This window comes from Colobus angolensis, unplaced genomic scaffold, assembly GCF_000951035.1.
Source record: "Colobus angolensis palliatus isolate OR3802 unplaced genomic scaffold, Cang.pa_1.0 Scaffold14, whole genome shotgun sequence".
NCBI classification, from domain to species: Eukaryota; Metazoa; Chordata; class Mammalia; order Primates; family Cercopithecidae; genus Colobus; species Colobus angolensis.
This window is the reverse complement of record NW_012114488.1, coordinates 9,445,426-9,466,905: the sequence shown is the minus strand read 5'-3', so window position 1 is coordinate 9,466,905 and position 21,480 is coordinate 9,445,426. Positions and strand designations below refer to the sequence as shown.

Sequence of the window (21,480 nt, the reverse complement as noted above, 5' to 3'; positions counted from 1 at the left end):
CTGCATCCCTCCCCACCACCATCCCCACATTCCTCCCCACCACAGTCCCTGCATCCCTGCCCACCACTGCCTCTGCATCTCTGCCTACCACAGCTACATCTTTCATCAGAAGAGTGTTGGAGAGATCTGGGTTGAGGGAAATGGAAGGCGTTACCTGCTTGTTTTCACAGTTAACGAAATAACCTTTCACCTGTGTTTGCTCCTCACCATGCCTCTATTCTCTTTTTTTGAGTCTCCCTGTCAGTCCTTAAATGTTTTCCACCCCTGTGGTCTCTATTCCTTCAATGTATTCCTTCTTAAACCCTTTAGTTAAGCTTTCACTCGGACATTCTTAGAGAGATTTTGTCTCAAAGAGTACTGAGAACAGTAGTGATGAAACACACAGGTCAGTTTTCAGTCCTCAAATTCTTCACTCTGCAGGGTTTTTTTTTTCTTTAAAGACACTGTACTGATATTTTAGGACCTATCCTCTGGCCGCTTCTGAAGTGTCTCTTTTCCAACTTCGATCTGTCCTTCTGCTTCGTAAACATGAGCCCAACTTCCCAGCGGTTCCATCTGCATCTCTGAGTTTAATTACAGCCTCTCCATGCAAGACTGTCCCTGCATCTCTTGCTAAGCCCCTCTTTATGACACAGTAGGGTAACTTCCACCCCATCTCCACCACCGCCACAATCATCATCGTCACAAAGCTGTCACTGTGCACCTAATGCTGTGTGAAGCTTGAACTTTGTCTTTGATCTTCTCATGAATCATTTACAAATCTAAAATCCTTATGTATTGATTAGGAGACAGACATCTAGAGGTTAACCTGAAAAGTGACTTTCGATTCTTGACATGAATCTAAAGTCATGTCAAGAATCTCCAAGAATTTTCAGTTACACGAGACATCAATCTCTTCACATTCCAGGTACTTCAAATGACATCCGTTTTCTTCCCTCTTAGACCAGTTTCTGTAACTGTTCTTCCGTGTAGAAATACATTAGTAAACAAAAAGTAAGTTTTCAGTTTGATTTCCATTTATCTGTCCCGATGTAAAATTTGGCATCATCTTGATTCCCCTTCTGCTTGTTCCTTACTGATATTTTCCAAAACGTCTCCCCAAATCATTTTCTCTTCACATATATCCCAGAAAGGTATGAACTTTTGAATCAGGTGACATGGCTTTGAGACTGGCTGCTCAACTTATTGGCGTATGAACTTGAAGAAGCTGTGTTTTTCCTCTGAGTTTCAGTTTTCTCATCTGTCACTTAGGGAGGACTATGACAACTTCAGGGCCCCTGGGCCTGTAGGGAGGATTAATGAAACCGAACGGGTGAAATGGCGAGGGTCAGCCACACGTGCTGGACGCCTGTGGTCCCGGCTCCCTTCCCTGCTCTGTGATGTTGGGCAGGGCTGCCGCCAGGAGGAGGGTGCACCTGCCCTGTGCCCTGCTCTTCTCCCTACTGTAAACTTGCTCCCCGTCCCTCTACGGCCCACAGACATCTGTGTCTTTGCATTGTCGCCAGCATTCCAGTCCTGCAGTCACCCTCCCCGGCTCCCCACTGAGGGCTGGTGCCCCCACCTGTCCTCACTGCTCTCCACCTTGGTGTCTTTCTGCCTCCCCACCCAGGCTCATGCTGTTTGTCCCTGAGTTGCCTTCCTCCCCCTGCCTACCTGGTCAGTTCTGAGTCACCTTCCTGTTTGAGTCCCAGCCCTTCACTAAGAGCCCGAAGTCCAGGAGGCTGGAGCTGAAGGGGCTCCTGTGTGCTCCCTCCTGTGAACTGGACTCTCCCAGTGGCATTTCTTCACGGATCCATCACACACAGGCTCCCTGTGCATCACATGTTGCTTGTATTGTCATGTATTTAGGCCTCAACTTTCCAACAACATGAACTCCTGAAAGGTGGGAAGTCAATGGCACACTTTTAACTATTTCTGTACCTTGTGTGCTGTACACAGTAATTATCTGAAAAAATGATTTGTATCTGAAAAATAATTTATAACAGGTGTTCTCCTGGCTACTTGGGAGAGTAATTTTCAGGCCAGCTGCTTTATGGGGTAGAATAACACAGAGTGTCTCCCCAGGCCCGAATGTATTAGCATATGCAGTGAGCATTAAAGGATACACCATTTTAAGTCTTTGTAAACTCCAAAATTCAAGGTGTCAGCACAGCTTGTACTTCTTCCTATAAAATGTGTTTTTGTCGCTACTAGAGAATTTGCTGACATAATTTGTTAAGTAGCCTTTTTTTACTTTATTGTTGAGAAAAAGATATACATCCAAACCACATAACACAGATCCAAGCACTGCTGGGCTCGGTGGTCTATGTTTTTGCAATGTGTGTGAGCCTGTGGCTGCCTGCCCGCTGTCACTATTGTAGATTTCTTCCTGTCCCTCCACTCCCAGCACCTGTGCTCACTCTAGTCTTTTCTGGGGAGGGTTTTTAAAAACAAACAAATGAGGCTTTTATTTTAATTTGTTTTGTTTTTTTAAAAACATGTTCATTACTTCAGAAGTTTTATGCACACAATGAGAGTAGAAAGCTGCCCCGCTTATCTATTGTTGCTTAGCCACCACCTTGAGTCATGGTGGCTTTAACAGTGATTTATTTATAATGTCTCGTGGCTCTAGGGGTCAACTGGGCTCGGGTGAGTGCTTCTCAGTTGGGGCCCCCACTGTAGGTACCATCAGAGAATGGGTGGGAGCCGTGTCATCCGAAGACTTGATTGGGCTGGGGGGGCTCCCCCATGTGGCTGGCACATGGGACACTGCTGTTGCTTGGTATCTCAGCAAGAATTCCCAACCAGCTCACCACATTGACTTCCTCAAAGTCTGTACAGAGTGTTACTTTAGGGGTTAACAAAGCATTTACTGTCTTTTCAACTTTGCTGATAATTTCAAAAGATGACTGATACCCGGATGACCAATGTCCACAACGTGGTGTGCCATGGCCTCCAGTGTGTGTGCTGTGGCCTCCCGTGTGTGCAGGGCCTGTTTGTGAATTAAAGGCAATCACAAGGAGAAATGGTCATGGTGACCCATTCTGAACCGTCCTCTGTAGAGGCAGATGGCTTTCCTAGAAATGCCTCAATGTGAGTTTTAAAGCAACTCCTTATGACTATTATCTGAATTTACCAAACTGTCCCTGGCTTTTGTTCGGAATGAACTTTTGACGTTGCTGTGGAATTTTCTGCCTGGAAAATTATCGTTATGAAACATGTGACTGTAAACCACATTCCTCGCTTTTCATGTGCTTCACAGTGTCTATGCAAATGAGCAGTGTGATTTTAAACTTGAGGAAGGTTCAATAAGAGTGAGATCTAAGAGGATCTTTAATATGGGGGCACTTTTAGAGAGATAAAAACCAAATGGGTCTCAGCTTTCTCAGGGTGGCGTATAATTTGGATTTGACTTGGAACTACAGAAGGAATATGGGGTAAAGGACATGAGAAGCATTGCAGAGGTCAGTGCCATATGGTGCATCTGCCTCAGCTCTCAAAGAAAAGGCAACCGGTCCAGGCTGGGAGCCAGTCAGCAGCAGGGTCCCAATCTCCATCCACTGCCTTCCCTTCTGGGGCAGGGAGGGTGTCGCAGGGAGGAGGCCGCTCTTAGAGACCTCCAGATTCCTGCCTCTGTGCAGTCTAACTGAAGGGGCCCCCACAGTGGCAGTGAATCTCCTTGCTCTGCAAGGAAGGGGGTGTCATTGGCCCTCTGGGTCCCTCACCCTCTGTGTGGCCACACAACGCAGTTTTGTTCAACACGTTACATTTCTGCTTAACTAATGTTCATTTTTGGTCTCCTGCAAAGTCCAATTTGTTTTTCATTTTCTTTCTTTTCTTTCCAGGCAGGCATTGCCAGGGCTAATCATCTATAAAAGGGCTTACTTTCTTACCTTCACACTAAGCAAGACCATCCAAGGGCAATGTTAGAGGGCACCTGAGAACGCAGGGGGTTGTGTTCCCCGGCAGCCTGTTTCTTTCTCCTATGGGCAGCCCTTCTACAGGAAGCAGAAGCCTCAGGGGAGATACTGGAAGTGAGGAGAAGAGGATGGAGCTGAGGTAGCAGGGGAGGGGTTGGAAGATCAGAGGGGAGGGTCTTGCTTTGTTTCCCACCCAATAATCAGCAGGTTTCAGGTTGGGGTGAACTACTGGGGAGCAGCGCCCCTGGGCTCCTCTCAGATGGAGGAGGGACAGGTCACCCAGGGTGAAGGAAGTTGTGAGCTCTGTTAGAGGAAAACAGCCAGGACTTAGTCAGGAGAGGCTTTGTTTGGAAGGATTGTTGTAAGGCAGGGAAAGGGATGATGGAAGCAAGAGGACCCCATGACCATGGGTCTGCAGGCGCTTCAAATAGAAAAGGCCCTTCTTTTATCCAGTAAGGAGGAGCCACTGGGGCCAGCAGGGTCTTTGGAGGAGACCCTGTACAAGCCCAGGAAAATGGCCAGTGGGGATGAGCAGAACACAGGTCCTGCTGTGTCCAGCTGGCTCTCCGGAGAGATGACAAGGGGTACACTCCAGCTTCTCAGGCTCGCTCAGGCTTGGGAACGTGGAGCTCAGGGCTCTGCAGGAAGGAGAGACCAGGATAAGGTGTGGTCAAGACAGAGCAGATCTGGGCAGCAGTCAGTGGGGCCTCGTGGGCAGCCTGGGGTGGGGAGGCACAGTGCACTGGGAGGTGGAGAAAGTGTGAGTCCATTAGCCTGGTTGCGAATTGATCATGAACCTCTAGTCTGTAAAACTTTTGTTATTTCCTGAGATGTGGTTCACAACAACCCAGGTGTAAATAACCTTATGATTCGTGGGTTCTTTTCTATTGTTTTAATCACTTGCATCTAAAAATAAATTTCTGAGTGACTTGCCGTCAGCTGTTTTTCTTGGTATGTCTAATGACGAGGCAGTGACCCCCACTGTCACCCAGAGATTATGTCTCTGTGCCACATGAAGATTAGGTGCCCCGCTTATGATTGAGGGGCTCATCTGTTGGTCTAAAAGTATCCGGTAATAATAGCTGATATGCATGGAGAACCACCTCTCCTCCAGGCGCTGTTCCTGGGCTTCCGTGGATGGGCCTGGCTATTTCTCGGAACCTTCTGAGGTTAGAGCTGTCATGGTCTTTCTTCTGAAAGAGGAAACCGAGGCTTGCCGGGGCTCAGTGGCCTTTCTGTGGCTGCGCAGCTTTCGGGGTGGAGGCAGGACTGACTGACTCCAAACAAAAGTGCTCCCGACCCAGCTCTTTAACTCACACGGCCTCTTCCAAACATTCCCGAATCTTCCCAGTCGGCTTGCAGACACTCCTTGCTCCCAGGAGATAATCGGGTAAAGGAGTATGCAAGTTTGGGTACAAACTCATTGCTGCAAATTGAAAACCACACAAAGGCTGTCTTCCTCTGGGGAGCTACAATGCCTCCCTCTTTCTTACCACTTTACCATGGGTTGGACTTTGATTTCAGGGATCCTACGATTACTCAATACCCTGCAGGATATACATGGTTAACCATTTGCATTTGGGCAAATAGGCGTTACTTTTCAATAGGAAGTGTCAATCCAGAACTTGCTTTTGGGCAATTCTAGTAGCTCACAGCTTTTTTCTTAATGAACGCTAGAAGCTGCATCTTATTGACAGATGGTCATCATATTGGGGACCTGGAGTCATCAGATTGTGGGGCTCGGAGTGAGGCTGAAGGGAGTGGACCAGAGTACTGCTTGAGGTGAGCATGCCAAGGCCCCTGAAACTTTTCTTTCAAAAATGTAACTTCTTTGATCCCCTAGTCTGACAGGAATGGCACTGTTTTACTCATTAATCTTCCAGAATGCTGGCATATTGACTGTGTTTATGCTTAACGACGCAGACCTCCTTTCCTGGAAGCATTGACTTTGCGGTTTTAGGAAGCCCACTTTTCCTCTAAGTGGATAGTAAGGGATTTCATACTCTCTCCCTGCACTGGAGCTTGGGTGATGGTCTGGGTACTTGCTCCTCATACAGAAGATATCCTCAGGGCATCAGTCTGGAGAGGAATGTGATTCTTTACTTGATCTAATACACTAAAAGATTTTGGAAAACAAAAAAATTAAGCTAAGAAATATTTTGGAGGCAGTAAGTCATTTATGCAATGAAGGCTGATGAGTGGGCATCCAAGGCAGCCTAAGATCGAGCAGGAAGGAGTTTGTGAGGGGGGTTAAGAGAAACTGACAAGGTGGAAATTTCAACAAGTCTCAGTTGCAAAACTCTCATGAGGGCTGCCAATGCCACTGTGATTATGAAGCCAGTATCTTATGACCAGAAAATAATACACAGTGACATTAAAAGGAGCCAGGCTAGGTGCAGTGGCTCACACCTGTAATCCCAGCACTTTGGGAGGCCGAGCTGGGTGGATCACCTGAGGTCAGGATTTCGAGAACAGCCTGGCCAACATGGTGAAACCCCATCTCTACTAAAAATACAAAAATTAGCCAGGCATTGTGGCGTGTGCCTGTAATCCCAGCTACTCGGGAGGCTGAGGCAGGAGAATCACTGGAACTTGGGAGGCGGAGGTTGCAGTGAGCCGAGATCACACCACTGCACTCCAGCTGGAGATCAGCTCCAAAGTCCACTTAGCAGCAAGGCATAGATATAATAGAGATCAGCATTACAAAGAAAAACAAAAATGCAAGGCCATAACTAAAGCTATTCTTTAAATGCTTAAAGATGTAATTTCTACAAATAAAACAGAAAACATAAAAGCAAACTTCCAAAAAAATAAAAGGAACTGAAAAAAAAAAAAACCCCACAGAAGCTTAATAAACAAATTACCGGGGGAAAACAAAAAAAAAAATCAAACCTCCTGGTCTCCTGCTTAGCCACCCTCATTCAAAAGCAGAAGGAAGCCAGTCTAGAGTTTCAGCTCCACTGGTGCTTATCTAAAAAAGTATAAAATGTGGTGTGCCCGTGATTCAGATAAACTTAGAGAACATACATGTATTGAACACCTACCATTATAGTTTGTGAAACTCTGATATCAATAAGATGTTTTAAAATAAATATATTATTTAAGATCTTGTGGGAATTCTGTGGCATTTCACTAAGACCTGCTGGTGGCAAAGTGAATCAGAACGGTGAGTAAGAGACAATAATGAAAGTCTCACCAGTACTCACAGTCCTAGAGAAGCTACAGGCTCGCTATCTGTAAAATGGGTATGATGTCTACCTTAAAGGGTTTTGTGAGGTTAAAAGTGATAAACAGCTGTAAACCAGTGATTTTAATGCCCAGCAGGTAACTAGAACTTAATTTACAGCATATGCACACACACACAAACACACACATACATATATGCGTGCATATATACATACAGTCACATCCATATGCACATACACAGAGTTATACACATACTGCACACACATGCATGTATACACACATGTATGTATGCATGCAGGCACCAATATATGCCCATGCACACACATGCAAACACACACATACACCAGTATACACACATGCACACACCTATATACACACATGCATATACGCATACATGATGTAAACACATGTATATATGCAGGCATATGCACACTGCACAAATGCACACATGCATATACACATACACACACATATGCACACATACACACATACTCTTATTTAGTTCTTGCTCCTTGTTTTGCAGGGCCAATACTCTTTATGAAAGTAAGCACAAATTTAAAACTGCCTGACAACTTAATTTTAACACATTGTTAAGCTAGTTATTAAATGTTTTTAAATTATAAGTTAACAGTTTTGATTACCAGTAATATTTTGATAACTATTACTAACGTTTTCCCCATACTGAATTTTCTTGGGCACAGTCTGTCGTTGGCCAAAGGGATGAACAATAGCAGTCGGTCTGTTGCTTGGTTCTTCCAACCCCTGCTCCTCTTGGGGAGCGACCCCCCACAGCTCTCACTGGCCCTCTCTCTTTGCTACCACCACAGAGCCAGCCCCAGTACTGGCCTCCCTGAGAGTGCGTGCTGCAGCTACCCACCTCTTCTGGGGCCATTTGCCTGTGATTAGAGTTCTCCCAATGCCCTCAAAGTCCAAAAACATAAAAGGTAGAGGCACCGTGGAAGGCCAGGGGGAGATGAGTGTGGCTGTGTTTGGAGAACTGAACACAGCCTTAAATCCTATAGTGGGGGCGGCCCCTCCCTCTTTCCACTGGTTCTGCTTTTTAGCAGAACGTATAATTAGGTATTCTTTTCATTTCTAAATGAATTAATAAATTAACGATTACTTTCTGAGATACTCTCTTGCATATTATACATAACAAAAATTGTACTAGGAAGCCACATTACTTTATTGCAATAAAAATTGAAGTAACCTTTTAAAATGCTATGTTAGAAATATTATTCTGGAATTAAGTTTTTCTTAAAGTAACACTTTTAAAAATGTGTGATAACAGGATCTTTGAAGTGTTAAAACTGAAATTCAGAGGCTAAGTTATTACTTACCACGTGCATATATTTAATCTTCATGAGATGTTAGTACATTTGCATTTCATTTAAACAAGCAGGGTGGTGGCTTGTTGTCCCAGCTACTCTAGAGGCTGAGGTGGTAGGATAGCTAGAGGCCAGGAGTTTGAGGCTGCAGTGTGCTATTATTGTGCCTGTGAGTGGTCACTGCACTATAGCCTGGGCAACATAGTAAGACCCCATCTCTAAAAAAAGGTAGTTTATTTATATGATTTCAAGCCTAAAATACAAAATACATCTTGAAGTATAGCTTATCATTATTTGCCTCTAAGTAAGGGGAGAAAAAGCCATTAAAAATATCTTTTAATACAAGTTTATTTCTAAGTCTAACATATGTCCACAATGAGAAGAGAATCAATCAGACGTGAGGCCTGCACGATTTTATTTCATGCAATTGCTAGGGGAATGGAGGCCCTTCAACTCAGAGGCTGGTGTGGGGACCAGCACACTGTCTAACTATTCCTCCTGTGTTTGCCTTGGTGGCACCCTTTGCCACATTCCCTGGGTCAGGTGATGCCAGCCCTGTGAGCTGCTGCAGTCAGGTGGTGGGTGCATGTAGCCATCTTCTCGTTTCCCTCTGCTGTTGCCCTGAACAGGGATTGGCCCCTAGGAGCTGCTCAGACCTGTCTTTGGATGAATGAATGAAGAGTCCTCTAGGTCAGTGTTATGCTTTGGCTGTGTCCCCATCCAAATCTCATCTTGAATTGCAGTTCCCATAATCCCCACGTGTCATGGGAGCGACCAGGTGGAGATGATTGAATCATGGGGTGGTATCCTGTTCTCGTGATAGTGAGTGAGTTCTCATGAGATCTGATGGTATCACAGGGGGCTTCCCCCTTTGCTGGGCTCATTCTTCTCCTTCCTGCCATCATGTGAAGAAGGATGTGTTTGCTTCCTCTTCTGACATGATTGTCAGTTTCCTGAGGCCTCCCCAGCCATGCTGAACTGTGAGTCAATTAAACCTCTTTCCTTTATAAATTACTCAGTCTCAAGTATGTCTTTATTAGCAGCGTCAGAACAGACTAATACAGTCAACTTATTGATTATATGGTTTATATAATCGTACATATGTGATAATATAGATTATATAGTCAGATTATATGATTTATATCACCATATAAATAAACTACCTTTTTTTAAAGAGATGAGGTCTCTCTGTGTTGCCCAGGCTGGAGTACCCTGGCCATTCACAGACACGATAATCACACACTGCAGCTTGGAACTCCTGGCCTCAAAAATTTCCCAAAGTGTTTCCAAAGAACAGGAACTGAAAAGGTTCTGTGAGTGAGAAGGTTTGGGAAATACTGAGTTATTCCATCAGGGCTCTGAAGGACCATTGATAAACAAGCTCTAATAGGAATAAACCAGGGAAGGATGTAGTTAGCATCTTATTTATGTCTTAATATACCAGCCACAGAGAAATCATTTCCCACCCCTGTCTGTCTCCCTCCCTTCTTTCTACCCAGAGCATCTCTTGGAACTCACTTTTAGATGCTGGATGCTTGAATTCCCCAAGAGGCAACAGTTCCTAAATTGAAGTGTGCATTAAAATAATACAGAGATTGTGTTAATGCAAGGATTTGAATCTTTGAAGGAGACATCCATAGGATCTATAGATCTTACCTAATGTCAAACTTTCCTAATGTTTCAATAACAAAAACACTAGGCAGAGAGATGCATCCCATGTTGGCTGAGCTATTCTCGAACTCCTGGCCTCAAGTGATCCACCCACCTCAGCCTCCCAACGTTCTGGGATTACAGGTGCGAGCCACTGTGCCCAGCTATTCTGTGCTTTTATATAGGGGCTCCCAGGCTTCTTTCCCCTAGTAAGTACGATTTGCATGTTTACAAGGAGATCTGGTCCTCGCCCAATCCAATCATGGGCAGAGTTCAGTGCTTTGTGACTGTAGCACTGAGATCCACATATTCACTCTTGGCTGTCAGCAGAGGGCCTTTTTAGCTTCTCAGGGCAACCACATGGCTCAGCTTGTGGTCCCCTCTTCTGTCTGCAACTCTCACCTCTGAATCTTTTCTTCTCCCATCTCCGGGGGGAAGGACTCTTCACCTCTAGGGACTCATGATTGCAGTGGGTCCAACGAGACAATCCAGCATGATCTCTGCCTACCTCCAGGCCCTTAGATCTTTAACTTCATCGCATATGCAAAGTCCCTTTTGCTGTGTAAGGCAACACATGTACAGGCTCTGGTGCCTGCGTCAGGGCCTGGGCATGGGGCCATGATTCTGCCGACAAGTGCTGTCCCCTGTGTTAGGAGCCTCTGCACTCTGTATCTATTATTGGGTGGAAAGCCTTAGTGACCAGGGTGGAGAGTATCCAGAGATGAGCAGATCTGGCTGGCTTTCCGGCTGGCTGCATGTCTGTGGCCACACAGTACTGATTCACCAGCCTCTTGGTGAGCTTACCAGCAAATAAAATTCTTAAGATTTTTGCTGCTGCTGCAGTTTCATTTTATATCTGTGCAGTTGCTTATTTATTTTTGTATTTTTATTTTTTATTTCTGATAAGGAGTCTAGCTCTGTCGTTCAGGCTGGAGTGCAGTGGCACAATCTCAGCTCTCTGCAACTCCGTCTCACGGGTTCAAGTGATTCTCTTGCTTCAGCCTCCCGAGTAGCTGGGATTACAGGCGTGCACCACCACACCTATCTATTTTTTTATATTTTTGGTAGAGACAGGGTTTCACCATGTTGGCCAGGCTGGTCTCAAACTCCTGACCTCAAGTGATCCACCTGCCTTGGCCTCCCAAAGTGCTGGGATTACAGATGTGAGCCAACGCACCCAGCCTGCTTATGTAAATCTAAGTGGAGAAGCTTCTATTTTCCCTACTGAATTTTACCACATTAGATTTACCCATTGCTTGATTCTGTCCAGAATATTTGTATGTTGATTCTGTCATCCAGTATATTAATTATCTTTTTAGGCTTCTTGACGTCTTCAGACCTAAAGAACTTGCCTCCTCTCTTTTTGCCTCTCTCATCAATAGAAGCAATGGGCAGGACACAGCTGAAGGCTGAGATCAGTGCAATGTCAGTAGGGCCTTGTGCCAGCCTGCCAGCAAAGTGGTATCACACAGCCGATTGTTCAGACACCTAGCAAGCCACCTAATTGTACTTGCACCTGGATCATGGTTCCTCTTCTTGATTGCTGATAAGTTTCAGATTTTATCGTAAGTGTTCAATGTCTGTAACACCTCCCTGATCTGCCGTTTAGTGACTGACCACCACGGCTTGGAAATCAGTGTGAGAAGACTGAGTATCACCAAGCCCACGCGGACCCCCAAGGGCTCACCACTTCCATTCCAGACGCTCCTGCCCTGGCTTAGAATGCCCTCCGCACCCTGCTGGGAACCAACACCCAGCATTTCACCTCAGTCGGAGGCGCTTGTCTTCTTTCTCTCTGCAAGTGGGTTTTGAGCTTCCTTGCTCCAGCTCTGTGCTCCTGGACTTCACAGGCACCATTCACTGCAGTCAGGCAACTTCACTGCAACATTCTCTGAATATCTTTGAAATGATTTTTTTTTTTTTTTAAAGAGTAGAGAGGTGCAAAACAGGAATCAAGAAATTCTGCTTTCTCTTGTTTTCAGAACATGTGATAAAGCTCAGCCAACGAGGCATGCCTTCCTGGTGAAGGAGACACTCAGGGGATTTGACATAATGAGTCTCTCATTTGGTGTCATGCTGTAGTGTACCTGCCCTACAGGGTGCCCTGGGGGCCCGAAAGGATTCACAAGTCCTGTGAGAGGCTAACCTTCAGACGGGGGTGCCAAGGAGTTACTGTGAGAGGCTAACCTTCAGATGGGGGTGCCAAGGAGTTACTGTGAGAGGCTAACCTTCAGATGGGGGTGCCAAGGAGTTACTGTGAGAGGCTAACCTTCAGATGGGGGGTGCCAAGGAGTTACTGTGAGAGGCTAACCTTCAGATGGGGGGTGCCAAGGAGTTACTGTGAGAGGCTAACCTTCAGATGGGGGTGCCAATGAGTTACTGGGACAGCAATAATCGACATTTTACTTGAGGCAGCTGAATATTGGAAAAGAAGCCTCTCAACTGCAAAAACAAATTGAGTCAAATTACATTTCTAAAGTGTGTCATTAGATGACTTTTCCTTAGAGCCCCTGAAACTCCTCCTGCAAAGAACAGTATGTCCTACAGAAGCTCTAGAAGTATTTCTCTGCCCACTTGTTTGGGAAATATCTAAATTCCAAAGACAAGAAAATTACACTTTAAGAATCAGTTGAGCTGAATGTATTTTACATGTGATTTAATGACATCACAGTGAGATCTGGTGAGAATGGTCATCATGGGGACCGCGTGTGAGATAGGAAGTGCTGAACCTCAAAGAGACAGCATGAGATGTGCTGCAGGTGGCTGCTTTGCAAGGGTGGGTTCACTGGTTCACCAGGACTTAGCACATTTCCCTGCATCTCTCATCTGCCACTGGTGGATAACAGGGTATCTTGTTCTCAGTTCATTAAAGAAGGAACATAAATATCTACTAAAAAAATTTCTTACTGTCTTCACCATCAAAATTTCCTTAATAGGAAATCTGCAGCCTGTTTCTCCAAACTGCTGGTGACTGCTGCCCGAGATTTGAGATGATGGAGCAAGTTGTGAACAGGATTCTTTACACGTTGAGGTGACACCCATGCCGATCTGTCACCAACGCAATTTCCTTAAAACAATTCACACAATTTTTCCTGTGAAAACGGTGGGTTGGGGCAGGCACAGGCCGAATCATTTCTAATGACTGTGGCTGGCATACAAGTAAACTTGACAACCGTCTTTTTCATGGAGAATCCTAATTCTTAACCACAGTAACATTAAATTTGTCATTATCTAGAATTGTACATTGTTTATACCTAACAGGTGCGTAACACTATCCTAAGAGATACAGAATTTATAAATTTTGGTTCATTGACTTATTCTGACATGAGAATAAATGAAAGGAAATTAAAGTAGTGTCTTATGAACAGGACAGAGTGGGTCAGCTTCTCATATCTCTGCCGGGAACTTCCTGCCCTGTGGTCTGTGTATCTGGCTCCCTCCGGGCCTCCTTCTCTCAGGGACCCCTCCCTCCGGCCCCCCTGCCTCTGGGACTCCTCCCTCTGGGACCACCCTCCCTCTGACTCCCTCCCTCTGGGACCTCTCCCTCTAGGACTCCCCTTCCCTCTGGACCCCCTCCCTTTGGCACCCCTCCTTCTGGGACCCCTATCCCTCTGGATCCCCTTTCTCTGGGCCCCGTCCCGACTCCTTCTGCTGACAGGGATCCATCACACAGGCTTCCCAATGCTGGCTTTCTATTCTAGCATGGTACTGTTTTGTAATTATTTGTTTACCTGGCAGCCTTTTGAAGCTCAAGTATGTGTTTGATTCATCTCTGTACTTCAATGCCTCTCCTCAGTAGACAGTTTATAAACATTTGTTGAACTGAGTTAAACTTGAATTCAGAAAATACTGTGTGTCACGGTGCAGTTAAACAAATATTTACCTTAAATGGGGGCCCCACTGGGCATTGAGTGCACGGCGTGCTGGGCCGTTCCTCTCTTTTTGGCCCCTGCTGCCCTTCCCATCATCAACAACTCAGCCTCCACGTGATGGGGAGTTCACTCCCTCCTGTCCCGTCCCAGCCCCACTCACCTGGGAACCTGTGCTGCTGACCCCACCTTGGCCTGGCATCCGTCCAACCCTCCAGAGGCCGCTTCCCACAGCCCCTGCTCCCTTGTTCTCCAGAGCTGCGCCCCTGCTGCAGGTCTCCCCTTCGCTGTCCCCAAGCCCCTGCCTTCCACCCACACTGCCCACTCCTTCCCACCGTCCTCGCCTCAGTCCTTAGGGAGTCCCCAAAAGCTCTTCTTGCCCCAGAACCTCCCATAAGCCCTCAGTGCTCAGCAGCAGATCCTTGCTTTGACTATTTATGGCACTGTCTGTTCCAACACATTTGCATGGAAGAGTATGCAGGTATTTTTAAATTAACTTTATTGAGGCTAATTTATACGCAATAAATGTCACCAATTGAAGGGTACAATTCAACAGGTCTTGACAAGGGCACACAGCCATGTGCCACCCCCACAATCAGGACAGAGGACATTTCTGCCCCCACAAAAGCCCCTTGTGCCGCCCAACCCCAGCCAATCCCTTCTTCCCGTCCCGATGACAATCCCTGATTTCATTCCTGCCACTGTTATTTTATCTTTTCTAGAAATTTTAGGGATGGAATGATGCAGTGCGTGGTCTCTTCTGTCTGGATTTGTTACCAAGCGAAGGTTTTGAGTCACCCTCATTGGAGCATGCGTTAGTCGCCTGTTCCTTTTCATGGTTGAGTAGTATATTCTATTGTATGGATACACTTCAACTTGGTTGTCTGCTCACCAGTTGACAGACATTTGGGTCTTTTTCAGTTTGGGATGGTTAAGAATAAACCTGCTGGGAATGTTCCAGTGTTAATCCTCCCATGTCTCTTGGGTAGACATGTAGGAGTTGGTTGCAGGTTCCTATGGTGGATGCATGTTCAGCTGTGCAAGAAAGGACCCCACTGTCTCCTTGGAGTGGCTGTGTGATCTTGCGGTCCCACCAACAAAATGTGAGAGCCCCAGATGCACCATGTCCTCTCCCAGCTTCCTGCCCCCTGTTTAATCGCAGTCCTTCCAGTAGGTGTGAAATGGGATCTCTCTCTCTCTCTCTCTCTCTGTGTATGTGTGTGTGTGTGTGTATGTGTTTCAGACGGAGTCTCTCTCTGTCACCCAGGCTGGACTGCAGTGTTATGATCTCAGCTCACTGCAACCTCCACCTCCTGGGTTCAAGTGATTTTCCTGCCTCAGCCTCCTGAGTAGCTGGGATTACAGGTGCATGCCATCACACCTGGCTAATTTTTGTATTTTTAGTGAAGATGGGGTTTCACCATGTTGGCCAGACTGCTTTTGAACTCCTGGACTTAAGTGGTCCATCTACCTCGACCTCCCAAATTGCTGGGATTACAGGCCTGAGCCACTGCGCCCAGCCTTCATTGTGGTTTTAATTTGCATTTTCCTTATGATTAATGGCATTGAGCGTCTTTTTTGTGTGTGTATTTGCCATCCATGTATTTTCTTTGGTGAATTGCCTGTTCACATTTCCCCCTGTTTCTTATTGACTTGTTTGTGTTTTTGATAGGGAGTTGTAAAAATTATTTGTATATTCTGGATATAACCTATTATCAGACATAAGTTTTAAAATACTTTTTTGTATTCAATATATATTTTTTTCATTTTCTTAAGTGTCTTCAAACAGCAGGAACTTTACATTTTGTACAATCAAGTACAATTTATCAATGTTTTTACAGTTCATTCTGTTTGCAATTTATATAAGAAATTTCTTTTTCCAGGGTCACAAAGATTTTCTCCCGTTTTTCCTTCTAGATGTTTTATGCTTTAGTGCTCACATTTAGATTTATAACTCACTTGAGTTACCTTTTGCAAAATGGTGTGAGATAAGCAGTAAGGATCAACTTTTTGTTCATGTCATTCCAGGACCAGTTATTGAAGACTGTTCTTTTCCCAAGGAGTTACCTTGGCACCTAAGTTAAAAATCAGTCTGCCATCTATATGTGGGTCTATGTCTGGACTCTGTTCTGTTCCACCGGTTTATGTATCTGTCCTTTCAGAAATCCAACACTGTCACACTTACTGTAGCTTCCTTGTCAGCTTTGAGATTAGGTAGTGTGAGTCCTCCAATTTTTTTATCTTTTTCAAAATTGTTTTCGCTATTTTAATTTCCTTGAATTCCTATATAAATTTTGGAATTGGCTTGTCAATTTCTTAAAAAAAGGCCCTACCATAATTTTGTTTAGTTTATGTTATATCTACATATCGATTTGGGGAGAAATGATATCTTGAAATTGAATCATGGATAAATTTGAACATGAAATCATTTCATTTGAACATGAAATGAGTCATTGAAAATTGAACATGATAAATTTCTCCATTAATTTAGGTCTTATTCAATTTCTCCCAACAATGTTTTGTAGTTTTTAGCATATAAATCTCGCATAAATTTTGTTAGATCTATCCATAACTATTTTACATTTTATGATACAATTATATATATAATTGTTGATAATATTATGTACATTATATATGATATATGTGTATATATATAGTTTTAACATCCAAATGCTATTTCCAATTGGTGTATTTTATTTTGCATATTGTATATTTCACTTCCCATGCCCTCCACCCCTGCCATGCTCTGCAGCTTAGAAAGAGTGTGTATCCGGTGAAACCCCGTCTCTACTAAAAAAATACAAAAAACTAGCCGAGCGAGGTGGCAGGCGCCTGTAGTCCCAGCTACTCGGGAGGCTGAGGCAGGAGAATGGCGTAAACCCAGGAGGTGGAGCTTGCAGTGAGCTGAGATCCGGCCACTGCACTCCCGCCTGGGCGACAGAGCAAGACTCCGTCTCAAAAAAAAAAAAAAAAAAAAAAGAAAGAAAGAAAGAGCGTGTATCATTTCTCACTGTATTTGTTTTCCTCCTGCCAAAAGCCATAATCTCGTGATGCCTAGTGCCAAGGTCTGAAAATTGTTGTCACATTTTGCAGGTTTTTCTGGTTGTTTAATGCAGCGGGGTGCCTTTGGTCTCTGTTAATCCACTGTGGCTGGAAGCTGAAGTTTAGCAGTGGTGTTCTGATTGCTGTGCTTCTTGGGATTGATATGATTATCTCTTCACATGCTTTTGCAACACAGGGGTCTATATTATGCTTCTTCTGCATACTCTAAAGCACTCAACTGTATACCTGTTGGGATTACAAAAGTGCAGAGGTGACTCCATGCCTTCCTCCAGCTTTTTAGGTTCAAAGCAGTGACTGAGGGGCAGTCAAGAATTGATCTCTGAGTTGTGACTCTAGGCATCAGGGAAGGAATGGGGTGGAGTAAACAATGAAACGAGAATCAAAATTATGGAAGAAATAGGTTTGGAAAATAATTTAGGGTGAACTTTGTGTTACATGGGCTTCCTCTCCAAAAGGTCAGTATCCATGTAGACTCGTAAGTGAGGACTGATACGGTACAGTGTGGGGGCGAGGAGGGGAGTTCTACCTTCTCTGCCTGTGCACCTTGGGCTGTGCTTCCCCAGCTGCTCCCGCTTGGCGTGGCCAGGCCCATGTGGTGTGAGAGCAGGGAAAAGAGGAGGAAGATGGGCGATTGGCTGGGAAGCACATCCAACATTAATATCAGAGCATCTCAGGCCATGGATGTTACTGGGGGGCATCCAGGGGGTGTTAATAAACAGGACGAGGGACAATGCTGGAAAGCAGGAGTGAGCCTGAGAATAGCGAAGAGTTTTTCTTTCTTTTTAAGTTTGCTTCAAATGGTGGATTTCAAAGCCCTTCGTCCTCAGGCCCTCCACAACTGCTCCAGCTCTTCCTGGTCTCCTGCTAAACTTCTTTAGCCTGAACGCATGCACGGCCACTGCTGGCATTGCCGGCACGTGGCGTATTTCATATGGACCCATGCACGGCCACTGCTGGCATTGCCGGCATGTGGTAAACTCCATATGGACCCATGCACCGCTACTGTTGGTGTTCCCAGCACATCGTATACTCCATTGTTTCGTAACAATCCAGTTGATTCAGCCAGGCTAGTTGCTCAGCTGTTTCACAAACATAAAGGGCTCACGACTCAGGACTGCTCTTCAGTCTGAGATGAGCTGGTCACCTGAAGGAGATGGCCCTTCTCTGTCAATCACTGGCCCACAGCCTCGCCATTCTCCAAGGACCCTGATTGGAGCCTCCTCCTCCAGGAAGCCTTTCCTAACTGTGCCAGCCTCCACCTTTCCTCCAGCACTTGGATTTCTGATAATTAGGATGCCTCTGCCACAGCAGATTCATGCTTGTGACCTGGAATGTCTACTGGAAAGGTCTGCGGCTGTGGAGAAGCAGGTACATTCCTCTCCAGCGCCTTCCCAGGCTGGAGCAGCTTGTTCAGTGTGTCTTGAGAACGGCACTCATAGTCAAACTTTAAATTCTACTAGAGATTCTCACATGCCCAGGGGTGAACATCACTGACATATATTGTGAACGATTGAAAGCCCAGGACTATGAATTATACATTTTCTTTTTTTTTTTTTTTTTTGAGACGGAGTCTTGCTCTGTCGCCCAGACTGGAGTGCAGTGGCCGGATCTCAGCTCACTGCAAGCTCCGCCTTCTGGGTTTACGCCATTCTCCTGCCTCAGCCTCCCGAGTAGCTGGGACTACAGGCGCCCGCCACCTCGCCCGGCTAGTTTTTCTTCACCCGGCTAGTTTTTTGTATTTTTAGTAGAGACGGGGTTTCACCGTGTTAGCCAGGATGGTCTTGATCTCCTGACCTCGTGATCTGCCCGTCTCAGCCTCCCAAAGTGCTGGGAGCCACCACGCCCAGCCGAATTATACATTTTCTATGCACATTCACACTTCTATTTGTTGAATGTTTTTAAATTTTGCATAAAGATTTTTGTGTAGATCAAACCTGTGGATTTCTGAGAGCACCTTATTTAAACTGTAGATAAAGGGTTGGCAAATTATAGCCTCTAGCCAACCGAGCCCGGTGAGGCCAGTTCAGTTATGTAATCGTAGATGCTTTCAAGCTCCAAAGGCAGATTTGAGGAGCTGTGACAGTGACCATATGGTCTGCAAAGCCTAAAATATGTACTTTCTGGCCCTTTACAGAAAGAGGTTGTTGATGCCTATTCTCAATAAATATTTGTATGTACAATAGTGTGCGGTGCACTCTGTTCACATGAGATGGAATGCTGGTCACTTAAGTGTCTGGCTCTCCAGGGATACCTGTGTTAACTGTAGTGCCTTCTGCCTTCTTTCCTTCCTAGAATCACTTCCATTTTCCTGCTACCACTGCCTGTGAGCTGAAGGGCCTGAACCATATCCTCCTCTTTCTACATCCAGCCTGCATTTTTTTGCCCACAATGAGCGGGGTAAGATCTTTATTTTTGGCAAGGAGTATAATTTGGGTTCTTTGTGGCTACTTGAACATTGCACTGCTGCTAACTCTGTCTTTGTTTCCTTTCCAGGAATCAATGAATTTCAGCGATGTTTTCGACTCCAGTGAAGATTATTTTGTGTCAGTCAATACTTCATATTACTCGGTTGATTCTGAAATGTTACTGTGCTCCTTGCGGGAGGTCAGGCAGTTCGCCAGGCTATTTGTACCGATTGCCTACTCCTTGATCTGTGTCTTTGGCCTCCTGGGGAATATTCTGGTGGTGATCACTTTTGCTTTTTATAAGAAGGCCAGGTCTATGACAGACGTCTATCTCTTGAACATGGCCATTGCAGACATCCTCTTTGTTCTTACTCTCCCATTCTGGGCAGTGAGTCATGCCACCGGTGCGTGGATTTTCAGCAATGCCATGTGCAAGTTTATGAAAGGCATGTATGCCATCAACTTTCACTGCGGGATGCTGCTCCTGACTTGTGTTAGCATGGACCGGTACATCGCCATTGTACAGGCCACCAAGTCGTTCCGGCTCCGATACAGAACGCTGCTGCGCAGCAAAGTCATCTGCCTTATTGTGTGGGGAGTGTCAGTCATCATCTCCAGCTCAACTTTTATCTTCAACCAGAAATACAACACCCAAGGCAGCGATGTCTGTGAACCCAAGTACCAGACCGTCTCGGAGCCCATCAGGTGGAAGCTGCTGATGTTGGGGCTTGAGTTACTCTTCGGTTTCTTCATCCCTTTGATGTTCATGATATTTTGTTACACGTTCATTGTCAAAACCTTGGTGCAAGCTCAGAATTCTAAAAGGCACAAAGCCATCCGTGTAATCATAGCCGTGGTGCTTGTGTTTCTGGCTTGTCAGATTCCTCATAACATGGTCCTGCTTGTGACGGCTGCAAATTTGGGTAATATGAACCGATCCTGCCAGAACGAAAAGCGACTTGGCTATACAAAAACTGTCACAGAAGTTCTGGCTTTCCTGCACTGCTGCCTGAACCCTGTGCTCTATGCTTTTATTGGGCAGAAGTTCAGAAACTACTTTCTGAAGATCATGAAGGACCTGTGGTGTGTGAGAAGGAAGTACAAGTCCTCAGGCTTCTCCTGTGCCGGGAGGTACTCAGAAAACATTTCTCGGCAGACCAGTGAGACCGCAGATAACGACAATGCCTCGTCCTTCACTATGTGATGGGAAGCTGAGTCTCCCTAAGGCATGTGTGAAACATACTCACAGATGTTACGCAAAAAAAAGTCTGTGGCCAAATATGCATGGAAAATGTGGGAATTAAGCAAAATCAAGCAAGCGTCTCTCCTGCGGGACTTAACGTGCTCATGGGCTGTGTGATCTCTTCAGGGTGGGGTGGTCTCTGATAGGCAGCATTTTCCAGCACGCTTTACGAGGAATGTTTTGTAGCTCTAGGGTATATCTCTGCCTGGCGTTTCACAAAACAGCCTTTGGGAAATGCTGAATTCAAGTGAATTGTTGACAAATGTAAACATTTTCAGAAATATTCATGAAGTGGTCACAGATCACAGTGTCTTTTGGTTACAACACAAAATGACGGCATGGTTTGAAAAATTAAAACAGAAAAAAACAAACGGAAGCCCGCACATCACTCATTTTAGGCAAATGTTTAAACGTTTTATCTATCAGAATGTTTACTGTTGCTGGTTATAAGCAGCAGGATTGGCCGGCTGGTGTTTTCTCTCATTTCCCTTTGATACTGGCAACAGTCTGACCCTGTAAAACGGAGGCGGAAAGACAAGCTCAAGTGTTCACAACCTGGAAGTGCTTCGGGAAGATGGGGACAAGGGCAGAACAAGTGTTGGTGACAATTGTCACCAACTGGATAAAGCAGCTCAGGTTGTAGTGGGCCATTAGGAAAGTGTCAGTTTGCTTTTATTTCCCTGGGAACTGTTCTCTGTCATGAGTGACTCTTTTCTCAATGTCCGTTAGGCTGAGAGTGCTATGAAGACAGGAGCTAGAATAATCTTGCTCACGGCTGTGCTCTGAGTGCCTGGAGGAGTTCCAGCAAACAAAATGGGCTCAACAGAGATTTGATTA

At 45.3% G+C, this 21,480-nt stretch overlaps 1 protein-coding gene across 4 annotated transcripts in view; it reads left to right on the top strand.

The window, feature by feature from the left end:
• Positions 1-20,912, top strand: part of CCR6 (chemokine (C-C motif) receptor 6) — a 27,237-nt gene extending 6,325 nt beyond the window's left edge. Inside the window, exons 1-4 of one of the 4 annotated variants that reach the window (XM_011934946.1) lie at positions 5,228-5,289; positions 5,577-5,681; positions 19,288-19,392; positions 19,489-20,912. In XM_011934946.1, coding sequence (XP_011790336.1) covers positions 19,384-19,392; positions 19,489-20,604 — 1,125 coding nt within the window. In that variant the 5' untranslated portion in view covers positions 5,228-5,289; positions 5,577-5,681; positions 19,288-19,383 and the 3' untranslated portion in view covers positions 20,605-20,912. Of the gene's footprint in view, positions 1-5,162; positions 5,682-19,287; positions 19,393-19,488 lie in introns of those variants that run through there. The other 3 variants (XM_011934948.1, XM_011934944.1, XM_011934947.1) reach the window with 3 other exon arrangements.
• The last annotated feature ends 568 nt before the right edge of the window (positions 20,913-21,480 follow it).